Below are 17,833 nucleotides of genomic sequence, written 5' to 3'. Positions count from 1 at the left end.
TACGTCTGGAAAAATGAGAAAATAAAATATTAATAGATACTAATTTAGAGCTCTGGGTGTGGACATGTCAGATTTGGACACAGGCCGAAGCCAGGAAGGGTGGTTGAAACATACGAGGATACCTGGCATAATAGGAGAACAGAAAAATTGGTGAAAATAGCTTCAAATATCTTTGAGCGAAAGAACTTTAATTGAGTGGGGTTTAAGCCTGAAAATTTCGCAATAACTCTCGAACGTTTAATGCGATTCCAATGGGATTCCATAAAAAATTCCGACGGAATTAAGAAAGTTTGTTCTGACTGATTAACTTTTTTTTAATGTTTGAGGGAGGGAACTTTGCTAAGGTCTTATCGTCCCAAAAGCGAAGAGAGAAAGAAGACAGGACAGGAGAAAGCCAACCGTTCCGAGAACGAACTTTGTCCGTTCAGGATAAGATCCGCCCCGTGGAGGAATCGAACCCACGGCCTAGAGCTTACAAGGCAGACGCGCTACCAACCAAGCCAACTAACGGACTGAATAGTTATTCACTGATAAGAGTAGTTCTTTTTTTTTTCACAACTCAATCATGCACTCACTCTTCACACAACTCTAGTCAAGACTTACCCACAGCCGAGAACTTGGCCCCCGAAGTGCGCGGGAACGGTATGAACTCATCCTGATAACTACTGAACATACGTGACACAGGGGATTCTACATCCAGTGACGTCACCAGGGATCGAACACACGCCTCCACGCATGGACGACCCTTACGTACCCGCGCCAGGGAGGTCTGCTTGAGCATCTTGAGTAACTTCACCTGAAATGGGGTCGCGGAGACCGCAAGGGGTTAACACACTGTTAAGAACTGTAAGGCGGTCTTATCGTTCTAAAATCGAAAGGATAAGAGAAAGCCAGCCGTTCTGAGAACAAAAGTATTCTGTTGGGGATAGATTTCCTACCGGGTGGGAATCGAACACGGGACCTACCTTCACTCTCTGCTAACTAAACCCTTCCAAAAACTTGCCCAATGGTCGATACATTATTTATTTTTGACAAAGAACCAACCTCAGTGGTGTAGTGGTTAGCACAGTGGACTCTGGATCTGGAGGTTGGTGGTTCGAGTTCAAGTCAAGTCATAAAATTTAGTGTAGTTTATCAAGCGAGGAAGGACATTTGTGACAAACATTTGATGCTCAACACAATTAAAATTCCTTTATTTTACATTATTTATTTTTGACAAAGAACCAACCTCAGTGGTGTAGTGGTTAGCACAGTGGACTCTGGATCTGGAGGTTGGTGGTTCGAGTCCAAGTCAAGTCATAAAATTTAGAGTAGTTTATCAAGCGAGGAAGGACATTTGTGACAAGCATTTAATGCTCAACACAGTTAAAATTCCTTTATTTTTGACAAAGAATGATTAATAAAAAATAGTATGAATGTTCTCCTCTTATTGAAAAAAAAGAAAGAAAAATAAAAAGTCTTACCTGTAAGGATTCTTCAATGGTAGTACCCGATTCAAACTGAAAGTTAGGAGCTACATTAAGGGGATACGCCTTGGGAAATTGAAGCTTTAGATTGAGAATATGAGAGTTCTTGAAGCAGGATACCGAAATAACACACGAACGTTTTTGAATGTCTTTCTGGAAAATAAGAAGAAGGGAGAAATTTGATTAGGTAGGTACATTAGACGTGTTTCCCCCCAACTGTGAAGAGTATAAGTTACTGGTGTTCTTCTTTTCAAGATGAATCTTCACAACTCGTTCTCAGAACGGCTGGTTTTCTTGTATCCTGTCCTGATTCTTTCAATTTTGTATCCTGTCCTGATTCTTTCAATTAACGGACCTCCGTTCCTTCCTTCTTCAAACAGCTGGATTTCTCTCCCTCCGTTGTTACAGGCGAGACGCTAGGACCTCCCTCCATTGTTACAGTTTCCCCCTATGAAACCTGTTAAAAAAAAATCTTACCTCGCACGGATATATGACAAATGACACACTGCACCGTAAGCGCCTTACATTTGGGACAGCGCGGATCTCGCGAAGGCTCCTTACACACGATGCACTCCGTCACCACCTCCACACCGCGCTGAATTTCAATCCCGCTACTCATGATGTGTTTACACAGTGCGGTGCGTTCGTTGAGTAAATGCCACCGGTGTAACATGTCCGCGTACATTAGCTTGTATTGCTCGTATAGAAGAGAGGTTTCGTCGTTTGTGACTCTGCCAAAACAAAGGGCAATTAATTTATTTTTCATTCTTTGTTTGTCTGTCTGTTCCGCTATAACTCTTTTTCCTTGACTGTATGTTTCTTTCGCTGTACTTAACTCTTGAATGGAGAGTCCGATTTTGATTTTAAAAACAATGAAATGTTGAACACAATGGATTTCTGATCTTGTTTTTGGTCTTTGGGGGTGTTTAACAAATTCTACGAGAGTGGTACTGGAGGGATGCAGCAAAGTCCAAATCTCCTGTGTTACTCCAAGTGAGAACTTCAACTTTCTGATTGGTCTGCAAAAAAGGCTAGGAAGAAGAATATTATTTTAATGGGGAGTAAAGAAGTCCCAAGAGCCAGTGGCGAGAGCACGTTAAAGACACCAGTTCCCTATGGATTCACATCACATCAGTGAAGCAACGTTGCGCGTGGTTAGTATCCAGATGGGTGACCACCTGGACAATGCGTTTACATCGAATGAATGGTTAAAATACTCGTCACTAAAGTTCTCAGCATATAGTGACGTTAACATAAAAAAGGTATTGAACAAACCTATGATAGATCGATCTGTAGGTAACATATCACAGGACGCGTCATCTACTGTAGAGTTAGGACTGGCTTCATATCCACACAGTTTCTGTAAGGCCGGGTCTATTCGCCACATACGGAGTGTTTGATCCCGGGACCACGTCACCAGTTGGTATTCTTTCGCCATGTCACCCTAGGGAAGAAAATTTTCGGTGTTAAAATTCGGGATAGTCAGCCTAATTAAATAAATAAATGCCGTTTCTTTGTGTTATTATATCACTACTTTGGTGCTCACTGCAGTATTGTAGGATTTTCCATATATCTCAATAATTCAGCACCCAATTTTTACCTACCATCACTATGCGTATTTATATTTTCCTCACGAGGCTGAGTGGACCCCGCAACAGCTAGTCATGGAATCTTTTGCATGATTTTTTTTTTTGACCCCGCCGGGAATCGAACTGGTACTCACCTTATAAGGTTTGCGCCACTCAAACTCAAGCACGACATCCGTGTGGCCTACAAATGTATGTACGGAGCTAGGCCGGGTAGGTTCTACATTCCATAGGACTAGGGAATTCTCTCCCCGCCTCATAGGAGGGACGATAATCATTAGCAGACCACTACCAAACGGCTGAAAATGAAACGAGGGTTGGGGAAAATGAAGGAACACGAAATAAAGTCAAAAAATTTGGACCGATACTTTCTCATTACTAGTTTCGCTATACTCTTGTAATATGTAGAAAGTAAAAAACAATAAGAACATTTAGCTTTTTTTTCTGTGCATACTATTCCCTGATACCGTAACTGGCAAAACGGAGGGAAGGTAGATTTTTTAGTTTTTTCTCTTTTTTTCTTTTTAAACTTATTTTTTTGTTTTGTTTAATTTAGAGCCGTACATTTTTCGAACCTAGGCCCGGAGATTTTTTCCCTTAAAGAAGCTTATGTATCTACATAATTTGAGCAACCTGAGCCGGAAAGTAAAGTCATGAGAAAAGCAAATTCCTGATTCTTTTCCCAAAGTTGGGCCCTGTATCCTTTAACGTAAGGACTGGGAATTTAACCCCTCCATCCACCACTAGTGGGCGATTGAAAGGGGGTTCCTACCAGCTTTTACCTCAATCCCCCAAGGATTTAATCCCGGACCTCCCAATCACTGTGATACCCACTTGGTCTTGGTCACAGAGATGGAACAGACCAACACAATATCTACATACCGCATATCACCAACCTCAGTGGTGCAGTGCTTAGGACGGTGGACTTTGATTCTGGAGGTTGGTGGTTCAAGTCCAAGTCAAGTCACAAAACTTAGCGTAGTATATTAAGCAGGGAATGACATTTTGTGACAAGCACTTATGCTTAACACAATTGAAATTCCTTTTTTTTACATACCGCATATCTGGCCCTCCATACAGGACAAGCAGCTGTGATGACAGTCTCCGGTTTACTGGGGGATTGCACGTTGAAAAACTTGACAGTACAATCTTGACTAGCAGTAGACAACATGTTGGCATCAGTGAGACTCCAATCCAGACTGGTGATCTAAAACATACGAGTGTTCAAATAAAACCGCCTTCTAATGCTGGATTTAGATAATTGGTTCGATTCCCGAAAGTACCATTTTCGTAGGAAGGACTACTTCTTTCAAGAGGTTTAATAGAGGGAACTGTAACTGCTAGGGTCTTATCGTCCCGAAATCGAAGAGAGAAGGAAGAGAGGATAGGAGAAAGCCAGCCGTTTGGAGAACGAAACTTATACCTTCAGGATAAAATCCGCCGCAGGCGCAGGCGGGAATGGAACCCGCGACCTAGCGCTTACAAGGCAGACGCTCTACCAACCAAGCTAAATAGGTTGGCCAAGATGGTAAAAAGGAAAAGATATAAAAAGAAAGAGAACTTACATTGGATAAATGAGCAGAGATGTATTGGACTGGTGCAGTTCCATTGCGCACATCCCATAGTCTGACATCACCATCATGAGCAGTAGCTAACAAGTGTCCTGACACCTTGTTCCATTGAGCAAATATGGCACCCACTGAAAACATCAAACACAAGGTTGCTATGGTAGATGACAGATAAGGTTAATTCTCAGAATGGCTCTTAGTCTATCTTCCTTTGCTCTTTGATTTTGGGATAAAAACACCTTAGCAGTTACAGTCCCATCTATCAAGCCTCTTAAAAAATAATAATAACAATAATAATTAAAAATAATAATAATAATAATACTTTTGTTGTTCACTTACCAACAGATTTAAATGATATGCTAGGTTTTCTTGTTTCCCGTATGTCCCAAATATGAGTGAATGTATCAATAGAGCAGCTCAAAATGAGGTTGGGGTCAAACCTGTGCCAGCTTATATCATTGACAATACGAGAGTGGTACTGGAGGGATGCAGCAAAGTCCAAATCTCCTGTGTTACTCCAAGTGAGAACTTCAACTTTCTGATTGGTCTGCAAAAAATGTGCAATAATTAAAAAGGATTAAATAATATAAAAAATTGAGTTTCCCCTCCTACAAACTATAGTCCCATTTTTTGAAGTTGATTTACTGTTATTTACAGTGTGTCTTCGGAAAGATTTAAAACTTTTGGAAAAATTCTATCCTCTCAAAAAATCACCTGTTGTCACGACTCGACTGATAAGATTTATGATTTGCAAAAAGTAAACAGAGTAAACTAAAAAATTCTTTGAGCGGCCGATAGAGAACAGCACCAGTATCAAATCGAATAAGAAATCAGCATGATTCCTATATCTGTGTACGTCTGAGGCGCAGTATAGAAGGTGGTTACACGGTGAAACCGGTATGCTTCAAAGGGTTATGGCTGGCTTTCAGTGATGTGTAGGTAGTCTATGTCCAGCTCTCAGTTGGGTCTGTGGAGTCCACCTCTGCCCGAGTGGTCAAGAGCACTGCACTGACCCAACCTGGAAGCTGGGTTCGAATCCTGGCCAGGGTAGAAATTTTCTAAACTCTTACACTCACATGGGTGTAAAAGAATGTGCCTTGAAGTAATGCAAAAGCGCTACCGAGGTTAAAAGGTCAGTTGGGTGAGAACTGAGAAGAGAATACTTTCCATTTCTGGGTCAGCTCAAGAATCAAGAATGTTCAAAATTTCCCAAGTTCGGAAAAGAAAAAAGTTTTCGTGCAACAGGCCACGTTTTTTCTTTCTTTCAATTTTTTGATTGGTACCCATGGTGAAAAAATGTGTTGGTCACACTGGTAGGTACGCAAAATCAGCTGATTTTTATTTACTTTTTGGAAAACTCAAAAGTGGAGTTGACTACTCGACAACCAAAGAAAAGTGTTTTAAATTAATAATTTAATTTTCTAATTAATTAGACACTCTAGAAAAAGTCTCAAAGGTGGTTTTACTGTAGTACAGTGTATCATAAACAAAATGACACCAAAAAGTTATACTAGCAAGGTGTAGGATTCTATCAGTTACGAATACATACTCTCATCGTTCATCTCTCTAGACTGGTAGGTACGCAAAATCAGCTGATTTTTATTTACTTTTTGGAAAACTCAAAAGTGGAGTTGACTACTCGACAACCAAAGAAAAGTTTTTAAATTAATAATTTAATTTTCTAATTAATTAGACACTAGAAAAAGTCTCAAAGGTGGTTTTACTGTAGTACAGTGTATCATAAACAAAATGACACCAAAAAGTTATACTAGCAAGGTGTAGGATTCTATCAGTTACGAATACATACTCTCATCGTTCATCTCTCTACCTTCTGCTACTCTTCATGGCAATCTCTTGGTCTTTACCTTTTACAGTAGTGTTAAGGATACACTCATCATCTTGGACCTTGTAAATTGTCAAATTTTTTATCAATGATTCGTCAGTAAGTACCAGCCTACAGTCAAATTTTCTAGCAAGGTAACAAATCCTAAGGTACCTGCTCTGAAATTCTGCATGTGTAAAGTTGTGTGTTCAAATGGTAAATAAAACAAAAGAGTGGGTGGATTATGTGAAAAATTAGAAGTGGGTTAGAATTAGTATGAGTAAGTGAGTCAGTGAGTCAGTGAGTGAGTCAGTTACACAGGGGGCTGTATATATTTAGGATTTGTCTGGTTATTATTTCTTCTTTTGGTGGTAAACTTGGGATAAAATATACTAACCCGGCAAGTAGAACATATTTTCCAGAAGTATCTACAGCAAATGCTGTTGCCTGGAAACAGAAAAGATGAGATTATGAGGTTGAAATAATTATTCAAAGGGTGGTCATGAATATAGGTAAGAATTTTTTCCAAGCATTTCTAAGTGGTTGATACTATTTTTTCCAATTTCCTATAGATAAGAGCAACAAGTTAAGGGTATTAGGAACATACTAAGAACCAACATAAAATCTGCTGTAATTCAGATTAAATCACATTCCAGAAGTATCTACAGCAAATGCTGTTGCCTGGAAACAGAAAAGATGAGATTATGAGGTTGAAATAATTATTCAAAGGGTGGTCATAAATATTAGGTACCTACCTAAGAATTTTTTCCAAGTGGTTGATACTATTTTTTCCCATTTCCTTCAGATAAGAGCAACAAGTTAAGGGTATTACGAACATACTAAGAACCAACATAAAATTAAGATTAAATCACGGGTAATTTCTGATTTCTTGTAAGGTTTTTGGACATACCTGAAGTTCTCGATGTTCTGCCAAGACCAACTCATTACTCCAGACAGACACCATTCTCTCTGTCTCTCTCGAGCATTGTGTTTCACCAATAAATCATAGGGATGTTTTTCTTACTGAACAGCTAGCCCTTATCTCTCTTATCAGTTCGATATCTCTTATCAAAAAGTGAAGTCAAAAACACCAAAGAAACTCAAAACAAGTTACCAAAATTTGAAAATTTCGCGCTGAAAACCATTGCGTTTAAACGGAAATGAAAAATATCCCACTAAAAAATCCCTCTAAAATTTGGAATAACAACAAACAACAAAACAACGGCAAACAAAATAACAAAACACCAACACGAAAATGAGGTGTTGAAATTTTTCTATTTTTCATCCAAGTTCATCTGGATTTTGAGAGCTTTTAAAAACTCTTCAGCAACATGAGAGCTAAGGTAAGTGTTTTAATTCCCTATTGCTTGATTTCTAGTATTTCAAAAGTCCAGAATCAATTTTTGGACTTGTCCTCAAAATGATATCTACCACCCGGGTGATGGGCGGATGGGCCAAAATCGGCTGGGAAAGGTTCCCTTGAACTTCTTGGGTAATGGATCCACTTGTCCTGTCTCCATAATGTGCATCAAGAAAGTATTTTATTCTCTAATATAGAACTTATACTACAGTCTCTTGTTGACTTGATGTTGGTCCTTCTTAGGTCACCAAGTAGCATTCTGATGTGGGACTGACAACCACTCTTTAAAATTATCTAGGGTGGGTCTCACCAATTTTTTCAGCCCTTAGAAGGCTTTCTTAGCTAACAGCCAGTTAAGTTCCACTTGATTTGTATAGGTACAACAAGGCTAAAATGTAGGTTGGTGGAACCCACCCCTTATAGGTAATTTATAATACCGTGTCCTTTTGCTTGGTACCTTTCCACAATATTAGCTCACTTGGAGAGCCCTCTTGCTTTCTGGAATAGCACTCAGAATCAGAAAAGTGTTTGTACTTTCCTATAGGTACCATTCCTCAAAGAACAGCACTGTGAGGAGCAAAGAAGTGGAACATTTCAAGAATGGCCTGCTGCATTTAAATTTTGATCCACTGTTACAGGTCTCATTCACATGAAACGTTGAAATATATGGAACTTTATAAAATATCACTAATGAAACCATGTTTCTCCCATGTTTTTGCTTCCAGAAAGTACTGATATTGACTTGATTGATCCTTTTCTTCATTCACAATGACTTCACCAGTGAAGAGAGCATGGAAACTTCGTAAGTATCTTCATGGCTGTTTCATGATGTGTAGAAGAGTCTACATGTTATGGCTTTTTTTTTCTTTCATTTTAATAGGTTGAAAAAGCAGGTAAGTAATTTGAACAAAAATAGTCTAACAAAAATTCCATAAATAAACATTTTTATTTTTAAGTGATCAATTTTTTCTTCAAGAAAATGTTTTTGAAAATAAAATCAGAATTTTTTAGAGCTTTAGTTATAGAGTATTCATATTGTAATTTTCTTGTTATTTCACAGAAGATTTCATGGCTCACGGTGCCAGTGTCAACTGTTTGGCACTTGGCAAGAAGTCTGGCCAGGTGCTAGCAACGGGTGGAGATGACAAGAAAGTTAACTTGTGGGCACTGGGCAAAAGTAACTGTATTATGGTGAGTAATAAAAAATTAACTCTCAGTAAGTAAAAAGAAAAATCAAAAGGTGATTTTGATTATTTTTACCCCATCAACCCAAGTTAATTTGATTATTCTTGTTATTTATTTGGTACCTAACTGAAAAGAACCATTAAGTAACCAGTTCACCTAAGTAACTTCAGTAGGCTGGATAATATACTAATTCAATTTTTTATCAGCTTGGGAAAAAAGCAATACATAGTACTATAGGCATGTATATTTGTATATGACATAATTACTAACAATTGTGGCTTGCCTCAAATGCCTCAGACATATCCTAAACTTTTCTCACGTCTGCCCACATTTCCAGAGCCTTAGTGGACACTCAACCCCTGTAGAATCCGTTCAGTTTGGCAATGGAGAGGAAACTCTGTCTGCTGGATGTCAATCGGGTTCAATCAAGATCTGGAACCTTGCTGTACCAACTGTTCAGAGGACACTGAATGGACACAAGTCAAGCATAACCAGTGTAGACTTTCATCCATACGGAGACTATCTGTGTTCAGGCTCTCTAGATTCTTTCATAAAGGTAACTTGAAATCCGAGTCTATTAGTAGGAATTCTTTCAACAATGATAAAAAAACAGAGCAGGAAAATATTACTGACTTTTTAAAGCTCACTCACGTACATAGGTATTCAATAGAATTTGAACTATTGGATTACCCCAGAATATATCAAACTACTCAACTTCCAAAATATATCAAAGCTACAAGTTGCAAAGTACCGATTCTGAACCGTACAGTCATATGAATAAGACCTGCATGAATATTATTTTCATTATTATTTTTCAGTTGTGGGATCTCAGAAGGAAGGGATGCATCTACACCTACCGAGGTCATAGCAAGAGTATCAACAGTATACGCTTCAGTCCTGATGGGCAGTGGATAGCCTCAGGTGGAGAAGATGGAGTTGTAAGGGTAAGTTATCTTGAGTTTTTCTTTCCTGTATCCTCAGAACTTCCCCTATATAAAACAACAAAATATATATAAACTTTGATAAATTGGACCTGAAACAATAAATAAAAGTAGGGGTATATACTATTCTGTCTAATGAAAATAAATAATGTGGGTGTGTGTGTGTGTTTTCTTTGAAAGGGGTAAAACCACCTATGTTAGAAGGGTTTTTTTGTACGATGTACCAATAAAGTACAATATATTTTTGGCTCTGGTTATGGCAAATTTTTTGCTCTAAAATTAATAAAGCACCGGTATTGCACTTTATTAAAATTAAAATTGTTAAAATTAAAATTATAAAAAAAAGTGGGAAAATCAAGCTTTATTTACTCTTGTTGACTTGATTTTGGTCCTTAAGTCACCAAGTAGCATTCTGATGTGGGACAGACAACCACTCTTTAAAATTACCTAGGGTGGGTCTCACCAATTTTTTCAGCCCTTAGAAGGCTTTCTTAGCTAACAGCCAGTCAAGTTCCACTTGATTTGTATAGGTACAACAAGGCTAAAAATATGTAGGTTGGTGGAACCCACCCCTCATAAGTAATTTATAATACCATGTCCTTTTGCTTGGTACCTTTCCACAATATCAGCTCACTTGGAGAGCCCTCTTGCTTTCTGGAATAGGACACAGAATCAGGAAAGTGTTTGGACCTTCCTATAGGTACCATCAATTGGGGATTTTTATGTTTACATTACTTCAGATTTGGATTTTTCACAACTTTTTACGTAGGAATCGACCTTTTATTCATAATTTTTACCCAACTGCAACTGCTCCATTGGGATTTTTATGTTTACTTTGTGGATGATTACTCTTTCACTCTTGCCCTGCTTTAGCTGTCAGTATCTAATTTTGTTTTGGTAATTTCTGATTTCAGTGGCGTAAGAAGAGAATGAGGAGGCTGAAGAGAAAGCGCAGGAAGATGAGAGCAAGATCCAAATAGATGTTTGCTGCTTCACACTCCCCTCCCCACACTAAATAGAGGCCTATGGACTTCCTAGAAGCTGATTGACATATTGCCATCATGGCAGTTTCTATTGTACAGATTTTTACATCAATAAATTGGTACCCAACTGGTGAGTATCTTACCGAACAAAGTGATGTCTAAGTTTTAAGCTGAGAATTTTTCATTCTTTGTTTGTCTGTCTGTTCTGCTATAACTCTTTTTCCTTGACTGTATGTTTCTTTCGCTGTACTTAACTCTTGAATGGATAGTCCGATTTTGAGCGTAAGAAGAGAATGAGGAGGCTGAAGAGAAAGCGCAGGAAGATGAGAGCAAGATCCAAATAGATGTTTGCTGCTTCACACTCCCCTTCCCACACAAAATAGAGGCCTATGGACTTCCTACAAGCTCATTGACAGATTGCCATCATGGCAGTTTCTATTGTACAGATTTTTACATCAATAATTTTCATTCTTTGTTTGTCTGTCTGTTCCGCTATAACTCTTTTTCCTTGACTGTATGTTTCTTTCGCTGTACTTAACTCTTGAATGGATAGTCCGATTTTGATTTAAAAAAAAGCAATGAAATGTTGAACACAATGGATTTCTGATCTTGTTTTTGGTCTTTGGGGGCGTTTAACAAATTGTAGTGAAACAAAATGCGTTTGACAAATTGTAGTGAAACTCAAATTTTGGTGTTAACTTTAAAATTCCTCTTCCACAGATCGGAGCTTCATTTCACCTGACCAACACGTCCATTCACGTGGTAGACCTCTCCCTTGTTCATCCCCTGGGCACACCTCCCCCTCAGTACACCTCTTCAGTTCCCTTCTCTCACAATACCTCCCTTAGGAAGAGCTTCACCAAAGGTCGACCCGGGGGGACCAAGGCGAAGATCGATGTTACTCGGATCGAAGAGAACGCTGAGTCGGAAGACCAGGCGGGGGAGGAGGAACTGTTTGCGACAATCGCCAACCCGTGCGACTATAGCGCCATCTTTCAGCCGCACCGCTCGCTCAACAGGTGAGAGAATCGGGCCGAAAACATTATCCAGCCAAGTATAAAAGACCCGCTTACTTACTTATCCGTGTCCAAATGAATTCAGCATATGAACCTCCGGAATTCTGCAACTGCTGCGGCTGCGGGTCTGCACGAATAGAGATCACTTTGAGTGCAAGTTGTGCCGATGTCGTTACATACGAGTAGGTGGGCCTCGAAAGACCCGCTAGTAGGTAGATAAGTAGATGATGTGATACCTACTAGGCCATGGAGGCTACTTGACCATAATAAAATACTCCTAATGTTTGTATTTCCCCTCCCTCAGGTCGCCTCAACACTCCACCCCCTCTCTCGCCAGTGACTCGGAAGACTGGGTTCTGTTCACCCCCAAACCTGCCCCTCCCTTTGCCCCCCTCTCCCATACCGGGGACTCTTCTACCCCTCCCCTCTCCCCGGTACGGCCTCAGAGGAAACTGTCCGCGCATCGGCCCCCCAGCCTATCCCTGGCCATGATGAATCCAGCCGACCTGAGCAGTCCTGAGTTCGAACTATCTCCCAAGTAAGTTCAGTTTTATCATATACAAAAATCCCACTCCAAGGCTTAGGTGTAGGGGGAAACAGCCCTAAAGGATGGGTTAAGCATTTACGAAGTTCGGGTTGATAAGAAAGTATAGGTACCACAATTTTTATGTACATGTCTATAGGTGGCTACTCAAAAGGATTATTAGGGTGCCTTATTTTCTCCCTCATCCTTTTTTTCTTCTGGATCTATGTAATTTTTTTTATTATTTTCTTTCATCTTTTCCCTAGATCTGGGACCTGCGTGCCGGTAAGCGTATCTCGGACCTCACTCAGCATACTGCCCCAGTCACCGATGTTGTGTTTCATCCTCACGAGTTTCTATTAGCCTCGAGTTCAGCAGATAGGACGGTCAATTTCTGGGACCTGGAGAAGTTTTCCCTTGTGTCCACGACGGAGAAAAACTCGTCCACTATTAGGTAAGTAATAGATGTCCTGAGTCAGATAGTTGAAGCTCTAAGGTCCAGGGCCACAAAGTGAGTTAAAAAAAAAAAAAAAAAAAAAAAAAAAAAAAGAAGAAGAAGAAGAGTGTTTCACTGCCTTTTTTATTTGTAACAATGAAACAACTGCTACATTAGACAGAATCAAAGCAATCGTTTGAGCAATCTGATTGGCTAAAAATTTTGAAATCTTTAAAAGTCAACCAATCAGCTTGCTTAATCCGAGAGCTAAAGTTAAATGGAGTTTAAACTCTTTTTGTGGCCCCGGGGGTGAAAGATGCAGGAATTAAGATTTTATAGTTTATACTGTTCAATTAAAATAATGATTTTTTTGTCCCTTCCCACACCGTATACCCATAGAGAATCTAGATCTTTTCCCAGAGGAAATTTAATAATTTTCTGAAATTTCCCCCCTCAGACGTCTAACATTCAGTGAAGGTGGAGAGTGTCTGCTGGGTGGAGATACAGAGGGACTGAAAGTGTATGGATGGGAGCCAGCCCGTCAGTACGATGCACAGCCTATGGGGTGGGGGAAAGTTCAAGATTTGGCCGTCACTGGTACCCAACTCTGGTTTCGCCGGGTCGGAACATGGTCCCAGTGCTATGTTTGGTCCACCTCCCTCTATGAAACACAGTCAGGATTCTGGTTTCTCGACTCTGGATAGTTACAGTGCGGGATCTCCAGTCAGTACGATGGGAAGGGAGAGAGACCAAATAGTGCCCATGAATCTGAGCGCACCTATTGGACTGGACATGGAACAGTTCTTGCCTGTAAGTACCTATGTATGTTTTTTTTTCTAATCTTTTTTACGAGATTTGATAGAGGGAACGAAACGTCTTATCGTCCCGAAAACGGAGAGAGAGGAAGACAGGATAGGAGAAAGACAGCCTTTCCATGAAGGAATATGATCCTTTCAGGATAAAATCCGCCTCGGGTGGGAATTTTTGAGTTTAAATTGGGAAGCGCCTCATTGCACGGGAGACGGAGGGGTCCTCACTTTCTCAGCGAGGGATATCCTTTTGAATCCCTCGCTGTTCAGGGGATAACTTGGTATTGTATGGGAACTCTGCCAGGTTCTTCAAAGTTATTAGAGATTTTCTACATCATTTAGTTCTATAAATGTAACATAGTGTCACTAGACTGGGATTGAACCCCAATAGCAACATATCGAAAATGGTGTTATTCATGTCTTAAATCTTATCTCTTCTCTGTGTTATAGAAATCTTACCAAACACACCAGGGTAAATCCAGTATGTCCGAGTCTGAACTGATGAGTACCATATTCAACGGACACGACAAGATGATGGCCGTACTGAGGAATCGACAGCGGAGTCTGGGCCTGGTGTATATGGCGGTTAATAATAAGAATATGGAGGCAGGAATAGACACGGCGCTATCTATGAACGATGGAACCGTGATGATAGATTTGTTCAAGTCTATGCTTGGGCAAGGGTGGCTCGGGTCGATCTTGGGAGCGACACCTCAGCACTGTCGATGTCCGGGACCACATTGGTACCGAGAACACGGTTGCGACAACACCAACTCCGTTCACTCATAGTCGACGCCGTCGGTCGATGGTTGATCGACGTCGACTGAAAGTGTTCATTGCCTCGACAACATAGATTCACCTCGTCGATCGACAGCGTTGACCATGTGTGGACACAGCTGCTTCAATCGGGTAGTGATCAGTGGCGGCATTACCAATGTAAAAAGATTGATGATTAATGAGAATTAATAGTAAAGGAGGCACTTGGTAATGCTGTGGTACCCACAAAAGTTGTGAAAAAGCTCTCTGCTTTACCACAATTGATTCATTATTTGATTTTTTTTCCTTTCTATTATTTTAAATTGTTATATTTCCCGTTGAATTCACAGATATAAGAAGTGTGTCAAGGTGTACAACGCCCTCATGCCTGTCAAATCCGTTCTCCTCAAGAAACAAACCGTACAGGGAAAACTGGGTCAGACGTTCCGCGACCTGTTGGCCGAAATTGAGTCGATAGATTCCTGAAATGAGGCCGACATTAGGGTCCAAAGGTCACAAGGTCGACGCTCCGTAGGACTCGTCAGGTATGGCCAGAAATAGGGACACAGACAATTGTGGCTGGCAATAGGGACATAGTCATGTGTGGCTAAAAATAGGGACACAAGTCAACTGTGATTTTTAAGCACCTCTGCCCTCTAATTTCCAGGAAAAGTCATGGAATTTCATTCCGGGAAAAGCGTATATTTAAACCCTGTATAAGGCCATCTGAACCATCAGGTTTCAGGTATGCCCAGAAGTGACGTTTAATATCCATGTTACACAGGATAGCACTGGAATGTCCCTTTACCCTTTACCAGTTCAGGAATACTCAACCTAACCATTACTTACTTTAGTAATAGTGATCTATTTTCATCTGATATTTTAATATATTATACGTAATAACGAGATTATTTAGTTTTGAGATTAAAGTAATGTTCTCTAACTTCTACAATATAGGGTACCTATATTGGTGTAGTTAATAAGAATTTAAAAATAGTCGAACTATTTTGGTTTGAATTCAAGTTTTACTCACTTTGGGCTGATGTGCAGTTTTGCGAAAAAAAAAAAAAAAAATTGTAAAATTTGATCTCCATGAAGTCAACCTTAGACTCTAGAATGGGAAGTTAGATATCCTTGTACATACACCAGCACCAGCCCTAATTATTGTACTAACGATATTCAATAGACTACTAGTCAACCTTGCCTTTTTTAGTATTATTAACTCAGTATTTATTTTGTATTTTTTTTTGTTTTTTTTTTTTTTTTTTTTTTTTTTTTTTTTTTTTTTTTTTTTTTTAAGAGGTTTGACAGAGGGAAGTTTAACTGCTAAGTTCTTATCGTCCCGGAATCTAAGAGAGAAGGAAGATAGGATAGGAGAAAGCCAGCCGTTCAGAGGACGAACATTATCCGTTCAGGATAAAATTTATTTCGGGTTCGATTTCCGCTCGGGACAATCTTTATCCTCAACATTCTTCGAAAATTTCGCTCTCAACATCGACATCGTGAGGTGAATCTTTGTTTTCGAGGCAGTGTGGACGGTTCAGTCGTTTTCCATCGACGGCCGGTCGACTATGTATGGACAACTGGACACACCTTTAGAGAGAAAAAAAAAACTTCTTAATTTATAAAGTATGTACCTACATGTATTTTTATTTTCAGACTAAACAGTGGTGGAGTTTCCGAGTTGAATAACATTTCCAAGCTCTACATTTCGTCCCCCTCTCCTGCCTCGCGAGGATCTTCTAGAACTGCCTCCCCCAGACGAACCCTACCGCCAGGTAATGCAGAGGTCTCAGGTTCGAACCCCCGGGGTGACATTTCATTTAAAATCATTTTTGAATTTTGAATGTGATTTTTTCCAAGTCGGATTTTCTTTTTAAAACTACGCGTTTACCTGATGATAATGATTTACCAGCCTTGGTAGTGGTCTAGACTCTAGACGCTCGTCTGGTAAACGGAGGGCGTAGGTTTGATCCCAGCCGAGGCATGGAGTTTTATAATTTATTTAAGAATTTGACCACATAATAATAGAGCTCTAAGGGTTAGGTGGTAGAGAATGTCTCCGGCGTTAACCTCGTCTAGCGGTTACCTTCCACTCAAGAGTCTATTATTAAATCATTATTACCCTCAAGTTATTTATTTTTTATTTATTAAAAAAAAAAATAAAAAACCTAAGCAGGTAAAAAGCCCCACTTTGGCCATATCTTTATCCCAAGTTATTAGGTATCCATTGTTAAAATAAAAAAAAAAAAAAATCTCACAGTGTCTCTCCTTGTTGCAGCGTCCCCCAGCTACAGCACGGGCAGTGTGGACATGGCCACCACCTCCCCTCACCCCCTCCCTAGGAAACCCCTAGAGCGCGATGTGGACGAGCTTGTCTACATCTCTCCGTTCGGTCAGGAGAAGCCCAGTGTGGACTTCGAAGTCCCCACGAAGGAATCGGAAATTTATCCGACCTATGTCCGGAAAGGGTATGCACGCAAGGATGTTGTTGTTGAGTTTTTATTATTATTTATATTTATTTATTTTGAAAACATTTTACAATACAGGATGATATAGAATAGAATATTATACTTTTTTTTTTATCCCGGCGCGGCGCCTTACTTAAGAAATAATAAGATTGAAAAAGCTCTGACTCTTACCGCTCAACGCTCTGAAGCTCTCTGTATGTCCGTGCCCTTAATCTCCAACATTAACCCTTTCAGGCCTGACATGTACGGTCCTCAGTCTCAATACGCTCCCACGAAAGAGAACGACTACGGCAGTCAGTCTGGAGACTCCATGCTGGGTGATCACGAGGCGGAAACGCACGAACCTTCACGATATTCGATGAAACCAATCCCGTATTCCCCGAGCACGCCGCGAGAGTACGCGAAAGAGCCCGAGTATGGACGATTCAGAATAGTTCATATTGTAAATAGAGTAAGTACGTTCATGAAATGTTGTAAGTAAGGATTATTATTTATTTTTTTATCGAAGTAAAATAACCTCTGCCTCATATCACCAAAGTATGGAAAAATATCTTACAAGTGTAACAGCCAATGGAAAAGCAGAATTTTGAATTTGGATGAATTAGATCGAAATATGGCATTGTAAATACTTTTCCATACTTTGGTGATATAGGGCACAGGTAGTTGAATGTAGATATCATAGGCGGGTGCAGTAGGTAGAACTCATTTGTTGGAAACTTACAAACCTATGGATGTAGTTAGTAGGGAGGTAGTGGCCATAGTAGGGCTAAGTAGTGGTTGTTTAATTTGTTTGAATCCTATGCAGGATCGTAGGTAAAGTTGTAGGTATATGAATTCGACTAAAAAGTAGAAATTTTAGATTAGTATGGATTAACATTTTTTCTAACCTACCTATTTGTTAGATCGGAAGA

General features: G+C 39.8%; 3 protein-coding genes and 1 long non-coding RNA gene across 4 annotated transcripts in view; 3 read left to right on the top strand and 1 right to left on the bottom strand.

Moving 5' to 3' along the window:
* LOC103510087 (GATOR complex protein WDR59-like) overlaps positions 1–7,784 on the bottom strand; it is a 20,820-nt gene extending 13,036 nt beyond the window's left edge. The window contains exons 1-11 of the mRNA XM_026824083.1: positions 7,353–7,784; positions 6,836–6,889; positions 4,960–5,167; positions 4,618–4,751; positions 4,110–4,259; positions 3,190–3,351; positions 2,645–2,910; positions 1,944–2,197; positions 1,464–1,627; positions 604–796; positions 52–122 (exon numbers count right to left, since the gene is read on the bottom strand). Coding sequence (XP_026679884.1) covers positions 52–122; positions 604–796; positions 1,464–1,627; positions 1,944–2,197; positions 2,645–2,910; positions 3,190–3,351; positions 4,110–4,259; positions 4,618–4,751; positions 4,960–5,167; positions 6,836–6,889; positions 7,353–7,406 — 1,710 coding nt within the window. The 5' untranslated portion in view covers positions 7,407–7,784. The remainder of the gene's footprint in view (positions 1–51; positions 123–603; positions 797–1,463; positions 1,628–1,943; positions 2,198–2,644; positions 2,911–3,189; positions 3,352–4,109; positions 4,260–4,617; positions 4,752–4,959; positions 5,168–6,835; positions 6,890–7,352) is intronic.
* The window catches only part of LOC103510080 (katanin p80 WD40 repeat-containing subunit B1), a 16,135-nt gene continuing 4,560 nt past the window's right edge, over positions 6,259–17,833 (top strand). Inside the window, 9 exon segments of the mRNA XM_026824222.1 lie at positions 6,259–6,562; positions 8,528–8,604; positions 8,863–8,993; positions 9,325–9,543; positions 9,806–9,931; positions 12,717–12,904; positions 13,344–13,494; positions 13,496–13,696; positions 14,146–14,378. Of these exon segments, the coding sequence (XP_026680023.1) occupies positions 8,571–8,604; positions 8,863–8,993; positions 9,325–9,543; positions 9,806–9,931; positions 12,717–12,904; positions 13,344–13,494; positions 13,496–13,696; positions 14,146–14,378 (1,283 nt within the window). The 5' untranslated portion in view covers positions 6,259–6,562; positions 8,528–8,570.
* LOC113467790 lies at positions 11,573–12,420 on the top strand. The gene is made up of 2 exons (XM_026824208.1): positions 11,573–11,930; positions 12,232–12,420. The coding sequence occupies exons 1-2, from the start codon at positions 11,807–11,809 to the stop codon at positions 12,417–12,419; spliced, it is 312 nt and encodes a 103-aa protein (XP_026680009.1). The 5' UTR covers positions 11,573–11,806; the 3' UTR covers position 12,420.
* On the top strand, positions 14,806–15,270 carry LOC113467818. Its single transcript, XR_003391764.1, has 2 exons — positions 14,806–14,996; positions 15,119–15,270. It is a non-coding gene; the product is annotated as an uncharacterized LOC113467818 (long non-coding RNA).

The sequence above is a fragment of the Diaphorina citri genome, unplaced genomic scaffold (genome assembly GCF_000475195.1).
Source record: "Diaphorina citri unplaced genomic scaffold, Diaci psyllid genome assembly version 1.1 scaffold25, whole genome shotgun sequence".
In the NCBI taxonomy this organism is placed as follows: domain Eukaryota; kingdom Metazoa; phylum Arthropoda; class Insecta; order Hemiptera; family Psyllidae; genus Diaphorina; species Diaphorina citri.
Note: the sequence above shows the minus strand (reverse complement) of the source record. Positions and strands in the feature narration are given on the sequence as shown.